The sequence below is a fragment of the Coturnix japonica genome, chromosome 12, assembly GCF_054131305.1.
Source record: "Coturnix japonica strain WE chromosome 12, WE-NBRP24, whole genome shotgun sequence".
NCBI lineage: Eukaryota > Metazoa > Chordata > Aves > Galliformes > Phasianidae > Coturnix > Coturnix japonica.
The window spans coordinates 17,341,183-17,362,674 of NC_140674.1; the positions used below are offsets into that span (position 1 = coordinate 17,341,183).

Here is a 21,492-nt window from a genome sequence, read left to right on the forward strand (position 1 = left end):
ACTTGTAACTCATCCGGTGGAAAGGCTGCGATGGTGTGTAGGCAGTATTCTGCTCTGTTATTTTCTTGCCCTGGCAGCATGCTCGTTTGCAGTCTGAACAGTGCTGCCTCCCTGGGAATCTTCCATTGGAAAATGGATGCCTGTCGGAGCATATCTACCCCTGCACGTGCATCTTTGCTGACTTCTGCCCTGCAAGCTGCCTGGATGTCGGTTATAAGGACCTGTTGGGAACAAAGTGGGAGAGACGTGACTGCCTGCTGCTTGCAGCCTGCCCTGGAGCAGTGTATGTGAGCCTGGTGTGCTCAGTGAGCTGCAGGGTACCCGTGGAAGTGAGAGGTGATGCAGCACAGACGCCGCACGTGCTTTGGTGTGTGTGAAGAGAGATTTTGTGGCTCACTCTGCTTCAGATTCACACTGTATTTACGCGGTGCCTCTGCTGTCATACAGCAAAAGGGGGAGAGCACCTATAGGAGGCTGTGCTGGGGCAGGTGCAAAAGAAGCAGAAATCTTGTGTTGCCACTATTACTTGTACACAGGTTGTTTTTTCTAAGCACTGAATAGTATTGTTATGCAGCTGCTTATCTGGTTTTGCTGCACACGAGCCAAGGACTCATGTGCTTCAGTACTGAAAATATTTAATTTCACTGACTAGAGAAGAAATGACCGAACATCTGAGGAAGATATCAGTGTTCAGTGGAGTATTTATCCTAATAAAGAGACAGCAAGCACTTCAGGAATAGCTGGAAATGCTGTGCTGCATCTCAGTGCTTTTGTGATCTTTGAAAACTACTTGATTTTTAACTCTCACGGGGAAGGATTTAAAAAGAATAATAATCATTAAGGAAATTTGAATGGAGATGGGACATGTGGGCCCAACCAGCAGCAGTGGAGTGCAGACTGGGTGCAGGACCTTGATCAGTAAGAAAGTGTAACAGATGGTCTGAGTAAAATAGATTGATACAACAAAAGTTGCATGTGAGAGATATTTTTGTTCTTCTGTCCATTTCACTTCATCCACCTTGTCTGGTTGGATTATAGTCTGTTCAGCACAGGAACCAACTCTTATGTGTTTCTGTGATGTGAGCGTAGTGTGGCCCTAATACTGGAAAAGGATCTTCTGCGTGCTGCTGTTGTTCAAATAAATAGTGGTGTTAATAATGGTCATACTTTCTGGTTTTAATTGCTGTGAAGGTTCCTTGACCAAAAGAGAGCTGCCTGAAATAGAATAGGATGTTGTCAGTGAAATGAGTGAAATCCCTGTGGTATGTTGCATGTGTTGCTTTTCAATTGCACATGGTTCTTGGTACACCCTTAGTGTAATTATAACACCACGTATAACCACCTCACAGTTCAGGGTTTGTATCAATGCATGTTGTACTCTGGTAGCAGAGATGACAACCGGAGGGGTTGTGGGATCAGGAGGATGCCTGACTTGCAGCCCAGCAGCAGATGGGCAGGATGGGGCAGAGCTCGTAGTGGTGGAGGTGGGAATGCAGCGCTGTGCTGCCGTGTGTATGCTGCTCATTTGGGTCTGGAAATTGGGTCAGTTCTTAATTGCGTTGCTGGGGGTAGCTCAGGCTTAATAGTTTGCTTCTCTAAATAAGCAGGAACGAAAGTGGGTCTGCTATTACCTTTTTCTCACATTTAAAAATATGATATATACCTGTAACTATAATATGCAGCGGGTCAGGAAAGCCCAGTGAACTCTTTCCTGCTTGCAAAGGCTGTTTCCTTCTTGGCACAAGAAGGTGTTTCGCAGTAAGTAGTGCTGTGGCTGTGTGGTCTGGTCTGCCTCCTGCTCACCTGCTGCTGCTGTTCTGTACAGACAGGCGAGGATGCTTCACCTGAGGCAGAAAATAACATTTTTGATCTATTCTTGAAGAACATTTTGAAAAGATCCGCAGATTTAGGGGCTCAGGTCAAGTTCCAAACTGATTTGGAGGAGAAGCAGCTAAACTGAAACAAACCGGGCCGTGATTTGGTGCCATTGTGTTTTCCATGAGTCCTCATGAGGTTGGTTGCAGCCAGGGGGCTGAGCTGGCTCATGGAGCCTGGGCCCTGCTGTTGCTTGCTGGCTATGGGATGCATTGATCCCCACAGTGGTGGCTTCAATGAAATTCACTGATAATGGAAAATTTCACTTATTTGGTCGAGCCCGTCCTAATCCTGAAATGTTTAGAATGATCTACTTAGGGTTTAAAGATGTTTCAGCGTATGAAAGGAAAAGCCCAGCAAGGTGTATGGATGGGACCGCATTCGCCTTTTCTTACTTATCTCCTTTAGAAGTACCCTGCAGCTTTCCTGCTTACATGTGTGACGGTTATTAGAAAAAATAAATGAGTGAGTGTACAATGGATATAAAAATATCCCATGTGATGAAAGCGGCTCCGGATCCCGGCTGCTTTCTGTGCTTTTTCTTCTTGTGGCTCTTGTTTCCTCTTTTCTGATTCCTCCAGGTTTTAATAACTGTAGCCTTGAAGTGAATTTGTTGAGGTAAAAAGGAAATTTAGGAAGAGAAAGACTGCAGACTGTCCTGTTGTCCAATAGCAAGTGGTGATCTTAGTAATCCAGAATTCCCATCATTCTCTGTGAGCTTCAAGGTGAGCCAGCAATGTGCAAAGCTGCTTGATGCTGCAGTTTTTTTCCTTGCATCGATGGTTTGGAATTGATAAATGCATGAGGAATTAAGCGTTTGGCAATGGGGCCTTGGTTTGGGGTCCATTTTAAGGCTGAAAGGAGGATTGTTGGCTTTTTTTCCTTTCTCCTCTGGGGATGGTGTCCAGTATCTGGAGAGAGAAGGGGAGGGGGGCTGTTCTCAAGGCAAATCACAGACCTGCAGAGCATGGAGTGGAACAGGCCATCTTCTTAAATACCTCTCTCACCAGTGGCCCTTCTGACCTATGCTTTGCTAGAGAGATCCATGCAGGGTATCTGTGGGTGGCTGCACCTTTCCCATACTTACTGACAAGAAGTATCACTGGAAATGTCATTTCTCTTCTATTGGTAACTTTGTGATATGAATACCGTCTAAAGATACAGCAGTTTTACATCTGTAACACACTGCTTGCAGCAGTCAAAGCTCATCGCCAAATGGGAAATAATAAAATGGGATTCAAGGGTTTATTATTAACATCTTCTGGTCAGCCACTCCTCCCACCTCATTGCTACACAGGAACAGATACAGCCATATCAGTGTCCTATACAGCTTCATACAGATTACTTCACACTACTTTTTTTTCCACCCCCTCTCTGAATAGACTTCTGTATGGAAGAATGTCTGTACCAGCTCATGTGATGTAAGAAAGACTGTAAAAATACAATATGACTTTTGTACGTATAGTTGCCTGTAATGAGAGTTAGGTGTAAAGGATTAATTCAGGAGGCACACAAAAGGAGCATTGTAGTTAGCAGCGGCTGACACGTCTTTCAGAGCTCCAAGTAGGTTGTACTATAAATACAGCCTCTTGTTTTGCAATTGACATTTTGCTGGTGGGTGGCTAATTGCTAATTTGAAGGGAAATAGACCAGAGATCTAATATTAATAACTAATTAATAGTTATGTGGATATTTTAAGTATTTTTTTTTTCCTGCTTGTTTCAGGCATGTTTTATTCATGTGCTGTGCGAATCCTTCTTTGCATGTACATGTTTTACACTGAAAATTGTGCTTTGGTAACGTTCAGGCCTATGTGTCCATGCAAACTGAGGCAGGTTGGTCATCTTTCTCAAACCCACTGCTGCTGAATGATGATTTGAAAGAAGGCAAATGGCACTTGAGGAAGCTATTTTAAGAAAGAAAACCTTCCTCTTGAACCAAGGCCTGAGAGGAAAGCCAGCATTGTGCTGCCTGCCTCGTATCACCTTATGTCTGTAATTATTGAATCAGTGTCAGCACTGGGTGTTCTCCTGAGTGTAAGGTGAACTTCAGGGGTGCATATGGGCCAGTTTGCTCCAGGAGGGGCACGTGGCCCCATAGCTCTGTTGCTCTCATACTGCTGCTCTCTGCCCATAGCATTGCTCTGGAGATCAGTGTGCAGTGCTTTTGCCCTTGGAATGAAATCCCAGTTTGTGGGAAGAGGGGAAGGTTGTGAGAGGCGCCTTAACATTGCACGTGCCTGATATTTTCACATCTGTTGTATCACACTGTTAAATGTGTTCCTGTGAACTTGGTGGGCAGTTGCTGTGTCTGTGCCGTATCTGTGTCTGTTCCATGGTGCAGGTAACTGCTGAGATCACTCACGTGAATAACTCAGGAGGAGCAAAAGCTCCTTCCCTGCTATCTGTGGAGTGCTTGCTATTCATTTTACTGGCTGTCCTGAGGGATTTAAGCTGTGTCCTAGAAAGCATTTGCTCTTGCTGGATTAAAACCTTACTGGCTGCTGTCTGTGAGGCTCACGTGTCGGAGCAGCAGCGGAGGGGCTGTGGGCAGCACACTGCACCTCTGCACTGAGGTGTTCCCAGCACTTAGAGCAGCTATGAGCACAAACCATCAGTGCCAGCCTGGTAGTACTGCCTGGGTGGGCGATTCTGTGCTGCTCTGCCTCCTTCAGGTCCTGACTGCTGGGCCAAATACTGAAGGTTCAGTTGTCCTCCACTTGTTCAGGGCTGCTGGTGGCCCTTTATCTGTGGCCCTTTACCCTTCCACTGGGCTTTGAAAGTGCCATCTATTCCAGTAATATCCAGCTTCTTAAAGTGCAGAACTGATGGATTATGGAAGCTGTGGATTTGTAGCAAAATAGCAGCGAGCGCAGTTGTGCTGAAGGACATTTGCTTATGTTTTGTGGAGCAGTTATAGGAGACCGATGTTTTTCAACCCAGGAGCTTGATTTTCTTAAACCACCACTCCTGTTAGATTTTTTTGTTCTTATTTTCTCCATTGTGGCCAAAGGGAATCTATAATGCAGTTTGCAGGGACAAAATGGAACAGTCTCATTGTTACAGGTGAACCTGCCCTTATTTTGTTAATGCATTACTTGAATTTCACTGGCGACATTTGTTGGTTGGATGGTCTCTGAAACGGAGGGATTAGAGGGAATAAGTGGCAGCGAGCAGATCAGATCTCACTGTGATAACATTTGTTTTTATGCAAACGGAGGGAAATCAGACCAGGAGTTACGCTGCTGTCATAGGACAGAGTGAAAATAAGGGCTCATTTGTGCACTGAGCGTTCTGAATATCCAAAATACATCCATTGCTCTAAGTTCAAGATAGAGTTTTGTATACTGTGTTCCTTTTCTGTACACACGCGTTTCATTGCCTTAGCAGCGTTCCTGGTTACAGCCGTACTCATCACGCAGTAAGAAAACAACAGCAAATACTATTAACAGGCGCTCCAGTGGGGAAGAAAGCAGTAAACAATACTTCCTTAAAGTGGATAATTTCTCTCTCCCTCATGGGCCATGTTCAATTTACACATCGGTGCTTTTTATGAGCACATGATTTACTTCTTTTTTTTCTTTCCAAGTATACACGATTTAATATCAAAACAAGCGAAACCCCAGGCAATTTTTCAGAAATTGTTTGTTAAAAACCCATTTCGTTTTTGATTATTAAAAACAAAATGGCATCAACTGAAGAAAACCCCAAATGTTAGTAAGGATTTTGGTTATAATTCGTGCACTATGAACTTGAGTTTATCATTTGTCACATCTGTAGCTGTCCTTTGCCAAGACAGTGCCTTGTATGTTCACACTGGGCATCATGGGAGGCGGGAGTAGTTTGATAAAATACCCACTCTATCATTAATAGTGAAATGTGGAAACAATGTGAATTCTTATAGACAGTTTAGAAGTACACAGGCATTTTAAACTGCAGGAAGGAATACCTTTAGCTCACAAGACTCAAATTCTTACACAGTGAGTGTTTCTGTAACAGATTCTGTCGTTATGGTTGTCAGAGTCATGTGAAGTGCTGGGTTTTCAGATCATCCACATCTTCGCATTATTTTCTGTCGTTGTCCTTTCCCCGAGGCTGATTGTTTTTTTCCTTGCCATATGATTAGTTGTTCCCCTCCTCCCGAGCGTTTTTGTTGTTGTTTTAAACAAGGCTGTAGATTTGCGGTTTAGTTTATTTATGATGTGTTTCCTCCAGCTTCCCTGAGATATTTCTAGCAAGGCATCTCCTAGCAAAGAGAAATAAAAGACAGCATGTGCAACTACAAACCAACCCCAGCATTGCTGCAGAATGAAGCTCTGAAGGTTAAATCTAGGAGGGGAAGTTCCACCCTGTGATGTGCTCCATTTCAGCGTGTCACTTGGTAGGAATGCAATTAAAAGTGGAGTCACAGAAGCATTAAGGTTGGGAAAGACCTCTGGGATCAGGCAGTCTGACCATTCAGCATCAGTGCAATGTCTCCAAAGATGCTGAACTCCTCCAGGTTCGGTGACCACCACTCCCTGGGCAACCTGTGCCAATGCCCCACATCTGTTCTATGACATATATGAGGCTTTGCAGGACATGCCATAAATTTTACCATAGTCATTAATTTGAAACCTGCTACAACTGTTTCCAGGGTGACTGTGGCTCGGGGGTTCCCGTGTGATGCAAATGAATGCAGCAATGAGATGCTCGGTCTCTCTGAAGCTGGTGCTTAGTCACCCGATGGGCCGGGTGGGCTGGGCCCTGTGCTTAATTCTCACCGTGTGCCCTCTCAACCCTCTCCATCCCATGGCAAATTAGTTAACTGTAAACAGATTTCCTGTTGTTGTTGTAGGGGAGGCTAATAGAGCCGTGAGCTTCTGGTGTTCAGTGTGTTGTGCTTTTATGTGTGCTCTGTGGGGAATTGAGGAGAGGAAAGGAATTCCTCTTGAACTGGCTTCTGTTCAGGATGTGGTAGTGCACTGCTTTCCTTCAGGGCCTCCTTGTTCTTTCTCCTATTTGGCATCATTTTGGGGGTAATATCAATTAGTTCCTTCAAACAGCGTGTGCTCTGAGTGAATGATAAACGCTTAATGCAGAATGCAAGAAGTTCAAAGCATGTAAATATTGAAACATACCGTTCCCTCCTGCCAGCTCAGGCAGCGGGGCAGCAGCCCTGTGTGATGATCATAGAACCGTGGGATCCTTTCAATTGAAGGGACCCTTAAAGGTCACCTAGTCCTACTCTCCTGCAGTGAACGGGGAAACAATCTTTTTGCACCATCACTCATCTTACAGTTGCAGTGTTCTAAGGAGATATTTGGGAGGTTTGGGTATTGGCTGTAGGTAATGCATTTGTCAGCTTTTATGGCAGGAGTTGTGTATTTAGGAAAAAAAATATATTGCTACTTTCCTCATCTTCATCCATCTGGGAGAGGTTTTCTGTTCCACAAACTACATTCCACTTCAGACAGCGTTTTTTTTGATAGGTGACTCTTCTGTTGCTGTGCCCAGGCAGTGTTCCTGCTCTTTTACCTTCGAGCCTTTCTCCTTAATCCCTTAGTTTATGTCAGATTTCTCTCCAGTGATTTCATCTGTAATGAATATCCGTGGTAGGAACCTCTGTGTTACATAAAGGTATGATCAGTAATTGTTCTGATCACAGGTGTATAATGTACTTAAGTCCTAGGGAGCGGTTAAGCTTTGAAGTCGCTTGTGGAAATTAACTCTGTGAGGGTATCCTAAGGATTCTACCATAGAACTGCTCTTCTTAATTGGCTGATATTAAACTTTGTTCTGCAGTAGTCAGTTATGAGAAGCACTGGATGGGTTGGCCGTGGCCTTGTGTTTCTTATAGTCATCTTATTGCTGAAATATTTGAGCTATATACTTGGGCTAAGACTGAATGAAGCCACCACATCAGTACTGTGCTATTCGTAAGCTGGATCCTCTCAAAGTTCCCATTTGTCTGTATGAACAGGCAGAAAGAAGAGAAATTCTATTGAAGTAAATGCCCTTTTCTGTGCCAGGGTTTTGTTATCAACTAAGAGTGAGATGAGAGTAAAATTGTAATTTTTTTTTAAAGCACATTCCATGTAAGTGATGAAAAGATGGTCTTTAATTTTTGTTTGTTTTTCTTCCATAAAAATATACTATAATCCACAGGAAACTGAATGTTGTTTTAATGCTTTCTCTAAAAAGATTGGTAGAAAAATAGCTTTTATCCTTTTATCGTCTGTTAAAATAAGTATTGATAGAAACTATCATAATATGGTTTGTGTTACAGGTGGTGTAATACCAGGGGCTGTACTGCTGCCACATCACAGTTTTGTGGGGTTTCAGAGAGTAGTTCTGGTAAGGACACTCAATGATTTATCTCTTTTACTTCTCATGAAAGCCGACAAAAGATTTGGTGTGATTCAGAATTAGTAATTACAGTTACATGCATTTACAGTATTTGTGAGGTATCTGCCTTTGCTGTCCACCGAATCTCTATATTAAGTGTTCGTTCATTCAGTGGTATTTTAACAGCTCCTTTTGGAGCTGTTACTGTCTAATGTGTAAATCCATATTCACTTTGAGAGCTGTTATTTTATAACGCATCAGTTCACAGCAAGAATGTATTAATAACTGGACCTTTTGACAGAGCATCTTGGATGCATACGTGATACATGGATCCTCAGTGTGCATCAACTTCAGAAAGGGATGGGAGAGGCACAAAAGTTTCTGTGTTGTTGCTACAGTGTGGGGTTTTTTGTTTTGTTTTCAAGTACCAAAGTCTTTGCTTCCTAGAGGAAAATATGAGTACGGCATTCAGAGGGCAGACACCCAGACCGTGTGCTGTTATCACACTTCTTAGGCTTAACAGTCGTGATTTTGCAATTGTTTGCTTTAAATGTATGTAACTGCAATCCCTCCGTCATTGCTCTTGACTTGGCATACTTCTCTTAAACACACTTTCTTATCTTTAGTCTCTTCTGCGTGGCTGGAGTTAAAAAGGAGGGCAGATTACCTTACTTTTTCTAATAAAGGGAAAATTCATTCTGAACCGGTCTAGCAACAGCAGTGCTTACGTATTGTGCAAGAGCACAATTGAGTATTTGTTATTGCAGCAGTGGATAACTGATACTGCATTGGTATCTGTAGAATTGTTAATATATGCTGTAATTCAACAAATGTCTTGTGGGTGGAGCAGATGTCTTTTTTTTTCCTTAAATCACAGTCTCTTAAATTTTTTTTTGCTATCCTTCCTCGTGTGCTGTCCTAAATCCATTGAGGGCACTCAAAGACAGAAGGAGTTTGGTTTTGAAAACTCACCCTGCAAGCAGACCCCCACTGAAGGAAACTGCTGACTGTTCTTGATGGCCTTGAGCTTGCAAGGCATTGTTGTACTGGCTGTGCTCCAACAAATCACTTAAGGAATTGAAGTCAATGGGACTATAATATGCTTAAATATTCTTCTGGATTGATCCCTTGCTCTCTATACTTTCACAGGCTACTTTCCATCTTCTAAAAGCAAGGTGGGGTACACATGAGTTTCTTAATGGGGTTCTCTAGTCATCCTGAGAAATAGTAGTAAGCCCATTTGTGTTGGAGATGTGTTCTTCATTGGGTTTTATTGTCTGTTTGGTTTCTTTTGCTTTCCCCTCACCTTTTTTTTGTGTCTTTCAAAGTTCTACCCGGTGGTAAATTAGGAAAGTCAAAGGATGCAAGAGAATGGGTGTAAAGATTGAGGTAGTTTTGTCTGTTGTCATTGAGTTAGATTGGTACATAGATATTTGTGTGTAGTAGCGTTTGTGCTGTATATTTTCTGGCCCTGTAAACAGGTAATACCTTCAGCACACACAAATAACACATGTAGACTTACTTTAGTTTCTAAATCGTGGAGTAGGAGAATAAATGCTGCCTGTTTTATATGTGAGGAATGGCATCATGAAGTTTGGAGTAGCATTACTCAAGAACATTAAAAGGTGATTCTGCAAAGTAAAGCCATTGCAGCTTTATAAATACTGTAAGAAATGAAAGATGATGGGAAGGAGCTCTTTGGAGGCTGAAAAATATTGAGGATTCTTCAAAATGTTGTGGGCAATTTGTGCAGTTGTTACTGAAGTGTGATATGATGTAGCAGAGACGTGGCCTTCTTCCCCTCCATCATCTCTTTATTTTCAAATAGCACTGCCGTTACTGGAAACAGGTGAGCAGAATTATCCACACGTGAAAACATGGGACTCCAGTGTTGGAGATGAGGTAAAAATAACCCAGCACGCTGCATTTCTTTTCCCAAAAGCTGTCCTCTCTAATTTCTTTAAACTGAGCTAGTGGTAGTTAATGTGACAGCTTAACTCCACAAAAGGTAGCACAGAGGCTGTGTGTGGGACAATCTGAAACTGATTTCTACTCAGCTGTATATATATTAGTAGCCTGCAGTTGTTATCCGTGGTGTGTTTCCATCACTGCTGATGTTTAGCTATTCTGAATGAAAGTGTTCTCTGTATGTGAAACACAAAACCACGATCGTGTTTCTAACAGCACCAGCAGATGAGGCTGTTTGCCTTTTAACTGCGGGGGAATCCATATCGGACATATGATGCATCTTCAGAGGTGAATTGGTTGCTTCAAAGGGGATTAATTGAAAAACTTATGGGTCTAGATATCTGCTGTTGGCCTAAGCAGCCACAAGTGTCCTGGTTTTGAACTTCTTGTCTGAATCGGATCCTTTGTGACTTCAATCAATTTTACAGTCGTTTCTTCAGTAGACTCCTGTCTCTGCTGAACAAAACCATTGGTTTTAAATTTTAACATTTTTTGTGTGCGTAGGCACTCGTTGTGAGCACTTGTGTATGGCTTTCAAGGATGCTTCCCTCCAAACAAACCTCATCCACAACAGGCTGCTCTGTAACGGCTTTTATATGCGATATGCAAAAAGAGACCTCCTTAAAAACTTAAAATCTTATAATATTGTGTAGAAATTCCTTTGTGCCTCTGCCATTGTGATCAGATTCTTCTAATCAGAGACACTCTGTACAGTGCCAAATGAGCAAGAACATTTGGTACATGCCTTTAATCTTCAGATAACACCAGCAGGATTGCTTCTAGAGATGCAGGTGACTTTGCAACTTGTAGGAGCCATCTGGGGCTGTGTCACGGCAGGCATGTTCATAGGATCTCTGTGAAGGGTTCCTTTACATAAGCATGCCTCAGGACTTCACAAAAAACAACAAACAAAACCAGTGAAGTATTGGCACTTGGCACTCATTCAGCACTGCCAGTAGTTTTAGGCTAATTGTTAGGTAAATGATTCCATTTTCAGAGGACAAGGAAAGAAGCTTGTTTTTATTTTTCAGGGTGTTTAGTGAAAGAAAAGACTCTTCTTGATGATTCAGATATTGGAACGGCTCCCAGTGAAGAAAGGATGCATTGCAGGGTATGGAAAATCTTATCAAGGACGGTGACTGTAGTGTATGTCTTTTCTGTGTGTTACAGGCACGTCAGCTCACAATATCTGCTTTTCTTAACGTTTTGCTAGAAGGCCTTTGGTTCACCTTCATTTAGAGGGGGAAAAAAAGGAAGCAAGTGCTGAAGATAGGAAGGGGGGATTAGTTTTGGAGGTGTAAGTTTTTCATTGAATGGGAATACAGGTAGAGCTAATACAAATTAAGATATTCCATGCAAAAAGATGGCAGTAAGGCCTATATAATGTTTTTTTGCTCATGACCAATTACACAGTGATAGGATGTGGTGCAGAGTAGAATGTGGAGATGCGGGGACTGAAGGTGTGCATTGTTGGGTGCACAGAGCCTGAAAATAGTGTAGATTGAGTAGGAGCACAGTCAGGCTTTGAGTGCACGGCTCCCAGGGCCGAGGTGTTTATGTTGGACGTGTATCCCAGTGAGGGTGTGGTGTGTGCAGCTCTGCCCGTATGTGCAGCATGCTGTCCCGCAGCGGAGCGGGGCCATCTGCTCCGCCAGTCAGTTCCTTGCCTCCCATTCTAGAGTGCGTGGTAGAGAAGCTGACAGCAGCGAGAGAGAGATGATGAGAGAACGGTGGCCCGGCAGTGCCCGAGCTTTCATGTCAGTCTCTTACCATATGGTGCTTGTGCTGTCACAAGGCTTTTAGTTGCGCTGTGCTCTGTCTGAGCAGTGGTTATGGAGCTGCTGAGCAATCCCCACCTCCCCCAGCTCCAACGCTGCTGTTGCTGCTTTCGATTCTAAGGGGCCAGCACATCCAAAAGCAGTTCTGTGCCCTTGCGCCTACATCTGCATGACCTACAGCTGCAGCCCTTTGTCTGCTTCTGTGTGAGGATGCTACTTCTTTATATTTACAACCTAGATAAAAAAAGAAAGGATGGTTTCATTGATGACAGTGAGGTACAGCATAGACAAGTCACCATGTGCTTCATTTTGCTTGTGGCTGCAGTTGGTCTCACTCATGCGCTGGTATCTGGTCTGTTACTGCAGCTCAGTGCAGTCCAACTGATCAGAAATGTGCTAACTGTGAGAGTGCTTTCAAGACCCGGCAGCAGTTTGCACCTTATTTAATACTGTTATTGCATTTGGTTTCATTAAACTTCCGTTTGGGAATGAAAATAAGGTGGTTTAGGTGGTATTTGTGGAGTGATTGTGAGGAAAGTACGCCTTGCTTTGTGGATTAGTGCTCTAATAATGCTGGGGTAATTGGAGATGTGCAGGAATGAACGTATCTAATGTCGATTCACAAGTTGTTTTTATATATATGTAATGTTCACCATTAGTTGCAGAAATGTATTTTTTCTGCTTTGGCAAAAGGTTTTTTTCCTTTTTCTTTTCCTTAACTTCTGAGCTCCTGATGGTGATTTACCATGTATCCCCACTGGCTCATTTAAGGCTGTTTTAGTGACTGGGCTGGATGTGGAAATGTTTGAGTCAAGGAAGTAGAGTTTTTAATCTGAGGGTAAACTTTCTTAAGCCTTCCTTAAAACTCTTCATTCAGGCGTAATGCTACAGTCAGTCATGGGTTATATATCTTTAAGTCTCATAAGTGAACATCTTGGGGCTAGAAAGAACTTGTCAACGTGCATTTAATTTATTCCAGGCTTTAGGATATGTTTTGTGGCTGCTGAAAACTTTGAACGCTAAATATGATCAGTGTTGGCACATATTTTCAATACCAAATTCCACTGTTTGACTGCAGTTACGTTCTCAGCATGTTTAATATCTGGGTTAATGCAGGAAAAGTGTGTCTAAAGCACATTGTATTTCTGCTCTTGACGTTCATAAGTACCAATCTACCTGTTTGCCATCAGTCTGTGACTCATGAGTAATAATGGCCTCGTCCCAAGCAGTTAGAAGGTGTTATAAAAGCACACTGCCATCCTCATGTCATTGATGCATTGGTTTTCCTATATGAAAGGCACTTATTGCTTTTTCTTCGTCCCAAGCAGAAAAAAAAAATAAACAGAAATCATGCTTTCTCGCTTCCCCTCCAGAAAGTAGCAGCTGCTCTTTATCACTGGAACTGAGAGGTGATGCTTTCTCTTGTTAGACTTGAAATTGTACTAAGATGTAATTGAAGGACCTTGGATTCCTGTGAGGTTGCTGTTTTTGTTTTCATTCCCCACCACGTTATTACTGTTTCTCACAGGGGTTTTCCATCTCAGCTGGAGCAGTGGGCTCAGAGCTGTTGGTGCTCAACAGAACATCCACCTCCAGAAAAGATTGGCAGCTTTCAGGCACTTGCTGGTTGTTCTCCACAAGTTCTGCTGCCAGAGTACACAACTCTGAAACTTCTTTTCTCATGGGAAAGGCATGTAAGACTTAGGCTTAATAACCAGGGAAGCAAGTCAGCTTTATTTTGCATTTGGAATAGGTCAGCCCCTCTTCACAAGCTTTGAGAGCAGAACACCTAGTTAATTGTTTTTCCACCTTAATCAAATTGCACATTTATGTATCCCTGCTGCAGTAGTTATGTGCTATGCCTGATAAAACCAGAGCTTTTGTGGGGTTGTGTAGTGGGGGGAAGGCACTCATCCAGCATTGTGAATCCTTTACTCCAGTCAGATTCACAGGGCTGCCCTTCTCTGCCCTGTGCTACACGTGCTGCTTTTGCACCAGGATACAGCTGAGGACACAAGGCTGAATGGCCAAGGGCAAGTAAAATGAACAGAGTTTAGGGGGAATGAGTATCACTGGGGTTAAGGATGAATTGAATTTTATTCAACTACCAGATTGCATTGTGAGAAGTGTTAGGAACTCATCTGTTGTAACAGAAAAGCAGTAAAAGAACGAGGAGTGAGAGGTTTCAGAAGGAAGTGATGATAAAGTCAGTGCTCTTGAAAGTGGTCGAGGAGATGAGTACGGGAGAGCAGTTAGTGTAGGCTATGCATGGTGAGGAGGTGAAAGCCGGGGCAAATACATCACCACAGGCTCAAGATTGTGTGTCAAATCAGGAGATGAAAGCCAGAAGATGGATCACCAGCTTGAAAAAGATTGCAAGTGCAGTAGATAGGAGCTGTGATGGTATTGGGAAATGGAGTCCATACACCTTTGTGAATAAATCTCTAGTCAAACAGGAAAGCTCCTGTAGGTGTGCAGAGATCCTCTCTGCCCATGCTGTTGAGTTACCATCAGTAAACAATGAAAACATATTACTCACAACAGATGGAATCAGTGGCAGGCTGCACAGCCCCTGTAAGTTTTCCAGAGCAACAGTAAGTTGAAAATCAACTAATTACAGAGGTGTGCTAAAAAAGCCCTGCAGTGGTTGGCACTGAGAAGTAAGGAACTTTAGCTCATGCTCAGGGTGAACCTTTGTAACCCATCGGTATGCAGGTCAGCTGCAGCAGCGTGGTGAAAAACTGTGTGGCTGTTAGTGCACCAATATCCATCAGCTCAAGCAATTGATGTAGATGTAATCACTGTCTCTAATAGAAATGAAGTCAGGGTAATGGAACATTGTCACAGGATCAATGTCTCCTGTTTTGAAAATAAACCCCCTCAGCTTTGCCTTTGCATTTATGTACCAGCAGGCGACCATATCATTCAGTTCAATTGACACAGTCTCTTAGAGCTCTGAATGATCTATTGTGGGAACATCAGGAACAACACACTGGAAAAAATGGAATGTTCTTGATCAGACTTGCAGACCATGGGATTCATTGGGTTTTCCAGCAGCGACAATGAGAATAAATCAGCTGTGAGCACAAACTTAGCGCAGTACGGAGGTCGTTAACTCCATTTTTAGCGCCAGTTGTTCAGTTTTTCCATATTCTTGATCAAAAAGGTTTGACCGTAGCACTTGTGCTTATTTTCAATGATGAGCAGTCACAAATAGAAGATGTTTTTGGCTGTAGCCCCTCCCTTCCCTTAGTCTCAGCAGAAGCTCTTGATAAGGCTTATTTTGACTGATTCAAGAGCTCTTCTCATTCAGTTATTTTCTCTGAAATTTTTACACAGCTTGATCCAAGTGAGGATTAATGGGTGTGTTCCCACATTCATCCATAATTAATTTTTTGCTAGGGCTTTAATGCAGAGCAGGACGTAAGTAGTCATGTATTTGCACTCTTAGAACTGGGTGTACGGTTAAGAGTTATATTGCATTGGATTTTCAACAACACAGCAGGTAATGCTTATTCCAGTTTTCATTTTTTTTCTTGCACTTGGTTCCAGAAATCTGATGTTAGATCCAGGGAATGCCAGCAGGCTGTTATTTCAGCACGGGCTCATTAAAGCCATTTAATAATTTGACAGAGCCTCCTCGGGAGTGGGTCTGTGCGGTTGATTGCGAGAGTCTTTATTTAAATCAGATGTTCCTAAAGAACTGTAACTTTGTCTAGAGGGACCTGGCCTAAGAAGTTGAACCCAAACAGCATGTATTCAGATATCAAGCATAAGTAGCAGAACCATCCTAAGTCAGTGAAGGGAATTACAAAATATAGCTGCCACAAAGCACCATAAGATGCTGTACAGCTGTGTGGGAAGCTGGGTGTGACTATAGAGCGTGGAAGCTTTGGAACCTGGGCATGAGAAGTGTGGCATTGAATACACCGTCACTGGTCTCTGCTTTCACAGCCAGGATCCCAGCCCCCTGGGTCACGTAGCATATGACTTTGGGGAGGAGATTCATAGTTCAGTAATTAAATACTACTTTGCTCTAGGCAAAAGCAGCAAATAGGTTTCATCTGCAGCTTATTTTGTAATAGCGCTCAGGACTGTGCTTGGTGTTCCTGGGGACTGAGCGCTCAGATAAGTAGACAGTAACTGTTATTTTTAGTGAAGGTTTTGGGTGGTTTTTATTGTTGGTGTTTTTTTTTCCTTTCAGGGTTGCAGTTCTTTTTCTTCAGAAAATTGCAGACTGGCTTTGTCATCTTGTATGCTTCATACTCTCAAATTGGCACAGAAAGACAGAGACTGTTGCCATAAATTAGGTCACTAAAGCTGAAGCACAGAATACAAATATTTATTGCCTGAGCTAAGGAAAACAATTCAGATGAGGGAAGGAAAATGTATTTATTTATGTTAGTATTTGGCAATGAAGCCCTATTCCTGAGATGGTAAGTAAAAACAAAGCGGTAGGTTTGTAAGATAAACCTGAGAAGCATCTCTTAAATTGCTGCAAGGAAAACCAGCAAAGCTTGACCTTACAGTAAATCACTATGAAGGTTCATGAGGTAGAATTACAGTTAGTTTTTCGTGGAGGTTCACATTTGACATAGAATGAGCCTTAACAGCTCAAACCCAAAGGCACGGAAAGATAGCAGTATAAAAACACAGGTAAAAATATGCAGAAAATAAGATAGCATTCATTTTAGGATATAATAATTAAAAAATAAAAAGTGAATGTGTGTAATTTTAGAAATATTTAAATAAAAATGTTGGTAAGAATTCCTAATTGCTGATTTCTCAGATAGATGGAGGATCTCAGTAAGGCGTGATTTGTGTTGTGCCCAGCAGTGGGCCCTGTTCCTCGAAGGAAGGCATGAAGGAATGACTGGGATTCCTTAAAGCAATTGAGTTAAAATAGTTGAAAAGTTGGGATTTTGTCCTTCTTTTTAAGCATTAGAAAGCATTAATTTTGAGTGAAATGAAATGAATTTGATCAGTTGATACCCTGAAGGGCGTACAGCATTGGCTGTGTACTGTGTACTGTATGTTTGAAATGCAGGATTTGCCAGTTTGTTAGTACAAGTTGTCCATTACAGACAGTTTCTAAACAGTTCTATCTATAAAACTCCTTGGAACACTTCTTGCTCAGTTTGGAAACGGTGTGGAGCAGCCACGTCTTGGGGAAGAGCCTTGGAAGACCCTTTTCAGAGCTGCCTAGAGCATTAGCTGTTCCCTTTGGTAAATACCTTTGTATTGGTATCAAGCTAGTGGTTGGTATGTTTGGGGAATTGCTGTTCAGAGCAGCTTGCCGGACGGTTATCCTACCTAATGAGGACGTGTTATAGCCCACCTCACGTTGCAGGATTCCTTCTTAAGCTGTTGCTGGATGAAGGAGTAAATCTGAACTGTAGTAAATCTTCTATATATTATAAAACGGTAATGAAGAGTCACAGAGTGCTAATCTGATGTATAAACTTCCTCTGCCAGTTCAAGTTTTTTTTGTGCTGTTTCTTTTTTTCTTAAAGCACAGAAAAGCTATTAGGCAAGGAGCCATATCAAGCAGCATCTGTTCTCTAGCGTTTGGCGTGAACCTGGAATAAGAGTACAAAGCTAGCATAAACATGTATGGTAGAATAATAATTTGTCAGAAATGCAATCATTTGGGTGCCCATCAGGCTGTAGATCCAGTTTTTTTGTTAGTGGAACTTGATTTCTCTAGGATGGGTTCTACTTGCAAGTGCCACACCAAGTATGAAAGAACATGGATGGTCCTTGAGGACAGGAGATGGCACTAACTGCTGCATGCTGCTGTTGTGGAGTCACAGTTGTCATGTTGTAAAGTACAGGCACGTTTTTGCTGAGCAGAAGCTGAGATGCAGTTGGTGTGCGGGCTCTGAGATGAGAAACCTAATTTCCTTTGAAAGAACAGTTTCTGAATGACTTCGACTCCAGCCATCGATTCATCGCTTGTTTGAGTCAGGTGAATTTGTCAAAAGCACAGGAGTGCATCTTTTCAGGTTCTTACTGCTATGTGACACACTGGGCTTGTGCCTGGATCTTGAGGCCGCCGTAAGTATAGGCAGTTGGCTTTTATTTTGTGTCTGGTGTGTTATACGCCCACTAAATTGATGATGTCCTGAGATACTTCAGTATTGTATTGATTGATCATCCTGCCAGTGTCTGCGGCCCAGTGGTTTGAGGTGCCATAGGGAAAGAGAACAGTTCTCTACCATTGCAACGCTGGCATTGCTGAGCATGGCTGTGGTGTGTGTGGGTTAAAACAGAGCCTGAGCAGCATGCTGAGGTGGACATAGGGCCACCAGGAGCTGATGGGGAGGCCGTTGTGTCTGTGGCTGGACTGCACTGCAGAGGATGTGGGTGAGGGCTTGGGCCTTGTGGCTGCTGTGCTTTCCCCAAAGCTGCCACGGAAAAACTCAGTCCGTGGGGGATGGGATGGAGGTCAGACCAGATCCTGCAGGCGCCTTGCTAAGGTTGGCACCAGCTGGAAGTGTGGCAGTGGGAAAGAATGATGGAATCCCTTCCTATCTGTATTGCTGCTGCATTTTCCCTTCGGGGGTGGCAGGGAGAGTTGTTTGGTTCTGTGTGTTCCTTACACAGCTCCTGGCTTCCCCCAGGTGTGCAGCGGGTGAGCCATGCTGAGAAGGGAGCACCACAAAAGCCTCTCAGATTGAGACAAGCACTGGGAAAAAAAAGGGGTAAAGCAGTATCTTTATATTTATTTATTTATTTATTTCAAGGAAACTTTCGCAGCCTTTTCGTTTTCGTGCCCTCACCAGGAAAGCTGTGTATTTATTCAACACATTTCTGCATTTCTTTTGGAGTTGTTACCATTGCAAAGCCAGTGCTGCACTGCCACCTCTTGGCAGCCGGGAGCTGTGCATTTCCAAGCTCGTCCTTACCTTGCCACAGCTTGCTTAGAAACACTTTGAGCCAGCCTTGAAAAATTACACTCATTTGACTCGGTCAGGGTGAGTAGCACTTCTGACAGCCAAGCAAAACGTTGGGTTTTTTTCTTTGGTTATCCAGCTGCGTAACGTGTGGCAGGTAAATCTGTGACATTTCAGCAGCTCTGCTTTCAGTGGGGAGTCTGTTTTGTATTAATAATACACATCTTCCCTATGTAGCAAATAGCGCTTATATCCAGTTCTTGTATTTTGATCCATCTTTTTGGATGATGCAGTGAGGTGTTAAAAATCAGTAGCAGACTCATGAAACAAACCCTGCCATTTGCGTGTATGATGTGAAAAGGCATCTTGACAAGACTCTTTAAATCAAATTACTGCTTTTTCTGAAGGATGTTGTTCCTTCTCTTTAGAACTTTCCTGCAATGAGCAGACGTTGAGGATGATTTGTTCCAGGTTTGACCACAAATACAGCTGATTGAATCAGTGTTCGGTGCTGCATGTGTTGTAGCTGGTTGTCGATGCATGAAATGGCTGAAAATGATGCTCATTTTGCACACTTAATGAGCCATTCCTCAATGTATGTTGTTATTTGTTAGGTGCATGTTGTACATCCAGCGGCTGTGGATGGGTAGTGCAAGGACAGTGTTGATGTACTTTTGGAAGCTGAGCTGCGTTAACAAGAGGCTGTACTGGAACCATTATTTTTTCCTTAAATTGAGATGAGAAGGTTTTTATGTAGCTCTTCATTTTTATTTATTGTCTGAAGAAACTGAAAGCATTTTCTTCTGTCCCCCACCATGACCTCTGTAAGAGCAGGAATGCCCATATCCTGGGTTTCTGTGGCCATATCCAGCATCGTTCACAGCTCCCTGCCTCCCATGCACAACAACCCCAGCCCTCCCACCTGGGTCCCACTGACCCCTTTGCTGTCTGGGTTCATCATGTAGCCCCTGTTTCTGGGGAGTTTAATTGGGTCATTTCGCTCTGTTCAGCTGCCAACACTACGGGACTTGTTGAAAAGTCACATTTGTGAAAGCTTTTCACATTGCCCTATTTGTTTGAATTTGGTTGATGAAATTCAGAAGTTATATGGCCAGAGAGACACCGTGGTTATTTTTTCTTGTCTTTTTAGGAAGTCTTGCTAGGAAAAAGTGCCTAGAAAGAATATGTGAAACCTTTTTCTACTTGGCAGACTTGTAATGCACATCATCTTTTACTTGCTGCTTACTGCTGTGTTCATAGCTTTACCACCTAGAGAGCAGAGGTGAATCCACGTAGCTGGAAGTAGTTAACTTGATGCTCTGAACCACACAAGAAAACCTGCACTCCAGTCCTTCTGTGTCCTGATTTGTTTAAATACCGGATTCAGGTCAAGCCTTGTCCAGTATCTGTAGGATACCTTCTCTGACATGAGTTCCAAAGATGTAAATAATGGGGGCATCTGGTCAAAGCGCTTGAAGGTCTGCACTTATTATGAGCAGGAGGTGGATGTTATTTCATGCTCTGTTCTGGAAGCTCATGTTTCTTATTTACGTGATGTTATAGAAAACAAGACGTTCATTTTTGAGCATTCAGAAGTCATGGGAATGTTCTCAAGGGTGAGGCTTAAGGAAGAAGAAATACTGTATTCTGTCTTGACTTGATGTTTTAAATCCTGCTCTTGCTTTATATTTAAAATCTGTCATCCAAAGTATAAATATTTTGATGCCTTATTTGCCTTGCTAAATATTTACTCTTAATAAAACCTGGGGGAAAAAAATGTTATATATATACATATACATATATATGTGTGTTTGTATCCCTGAATATTTGTAATCAGTGATGAAAGCCGCACAGTAACATTATTGACATGCTCTGTTTAAACTTCACCTGTAATTTTAAAGATTACTTTTGCAGAGCGTAAGTACACGGCTGAGATGTTCTCTGATTTTTGGTGGAAGTAGTTGGGTTTGGTTTGAATGTACACAGTGCTGTAGTCTGTATCTCCAACTGGAGCAGAAATACCTGAACATTGAAGTGAGATGCAGCGTGAATCCCAAAGTCATCCTTATGCAGATGTTGAAAAAAGTGTGTTTTATAGCAGTAATGTTGATTAGGTGAAACTCACTTGATTGTTGAATACTTCCCCAGTCCATTTCAATTTACATCATCTGCGAGTGTGGCCCTTCAGTATTTAATTTACTGACCTTAACGTTGCTAAGAGAGAAATGACATTTTAATGACTGTGGTAGACTTACATTATCAAACAAAATCATTGACTGTGCTGCCAGGGAGCTACTTCATTTGTAGATATACAGCATTTGCTGAGAAATATGTTATAATTCCTAAAAAATGTGTAATTGACCTACTTTTCTTATTTTTAGGGTTGTGTCCTTTGTTGTGACCTCATGGTTTAACTGGGAATAAAGATGAGTATAAGCAGTGATGAGGTTAACTTCCTGGTTTATAGATACTTACAAGAGTCAGGTGAGTTTTTTCAATTATGGTTGTTTTAACACAGTTTAATTTATTTCGTTTTCATCTGCAAATGACTTGAGCAAATGCAAACTCAGATAATTGTTTTGCCAGTAGGCATGTGCTTCTGTCTGAACTGTTTCGTGGTGTTTCTTCTCAACAAGAGGATGAATTCCT

At 42.5% G+C, this 21,492-nt stretch overlaps 1 protein-coding gene across 19 annotated transcripts in view; it reads left to right on the top strand.

Annotated features, from left to right (window-relative positions):
* The window catches only part of TBL1XR1 (TBL1X/Y related 1), a 375,211-nt gene that overhangs the window by 336,317 nt on the left and 17,402 nt on the right, over nucleotides 1–21,492 (top strand). For 9 of the 19 annotated variants that reach the window (XM_085513249.1, XM_085513250.1, XM_085513246.1 and 6 more), the window contains one exon: nucleotides 21,225–21,327. The exons of 2 other annotated variants lie outside the window; for them this stretch is intronic. In XM_085513249.1, coding sequence (XP_085369375.1) covers nucleotides 21,270–21,327 — 58 coding nt within the window. In that variant the 5' untranslated portion in view covers nucleotides 21,225–21,269. Of the gene's footprint in view, nucleotides 1–8,142; nucleotides 8,211–11,200; nucleotides 11,281–21,224; nucleotides 21,328–21,492 lie in introns of all 19 variants that reach the window. 8 more of the 19 variants (XM_015871583.2, XM_085513244.1, XM_015871582.2 and 5 more) reach the window with 2 other exon arrangements.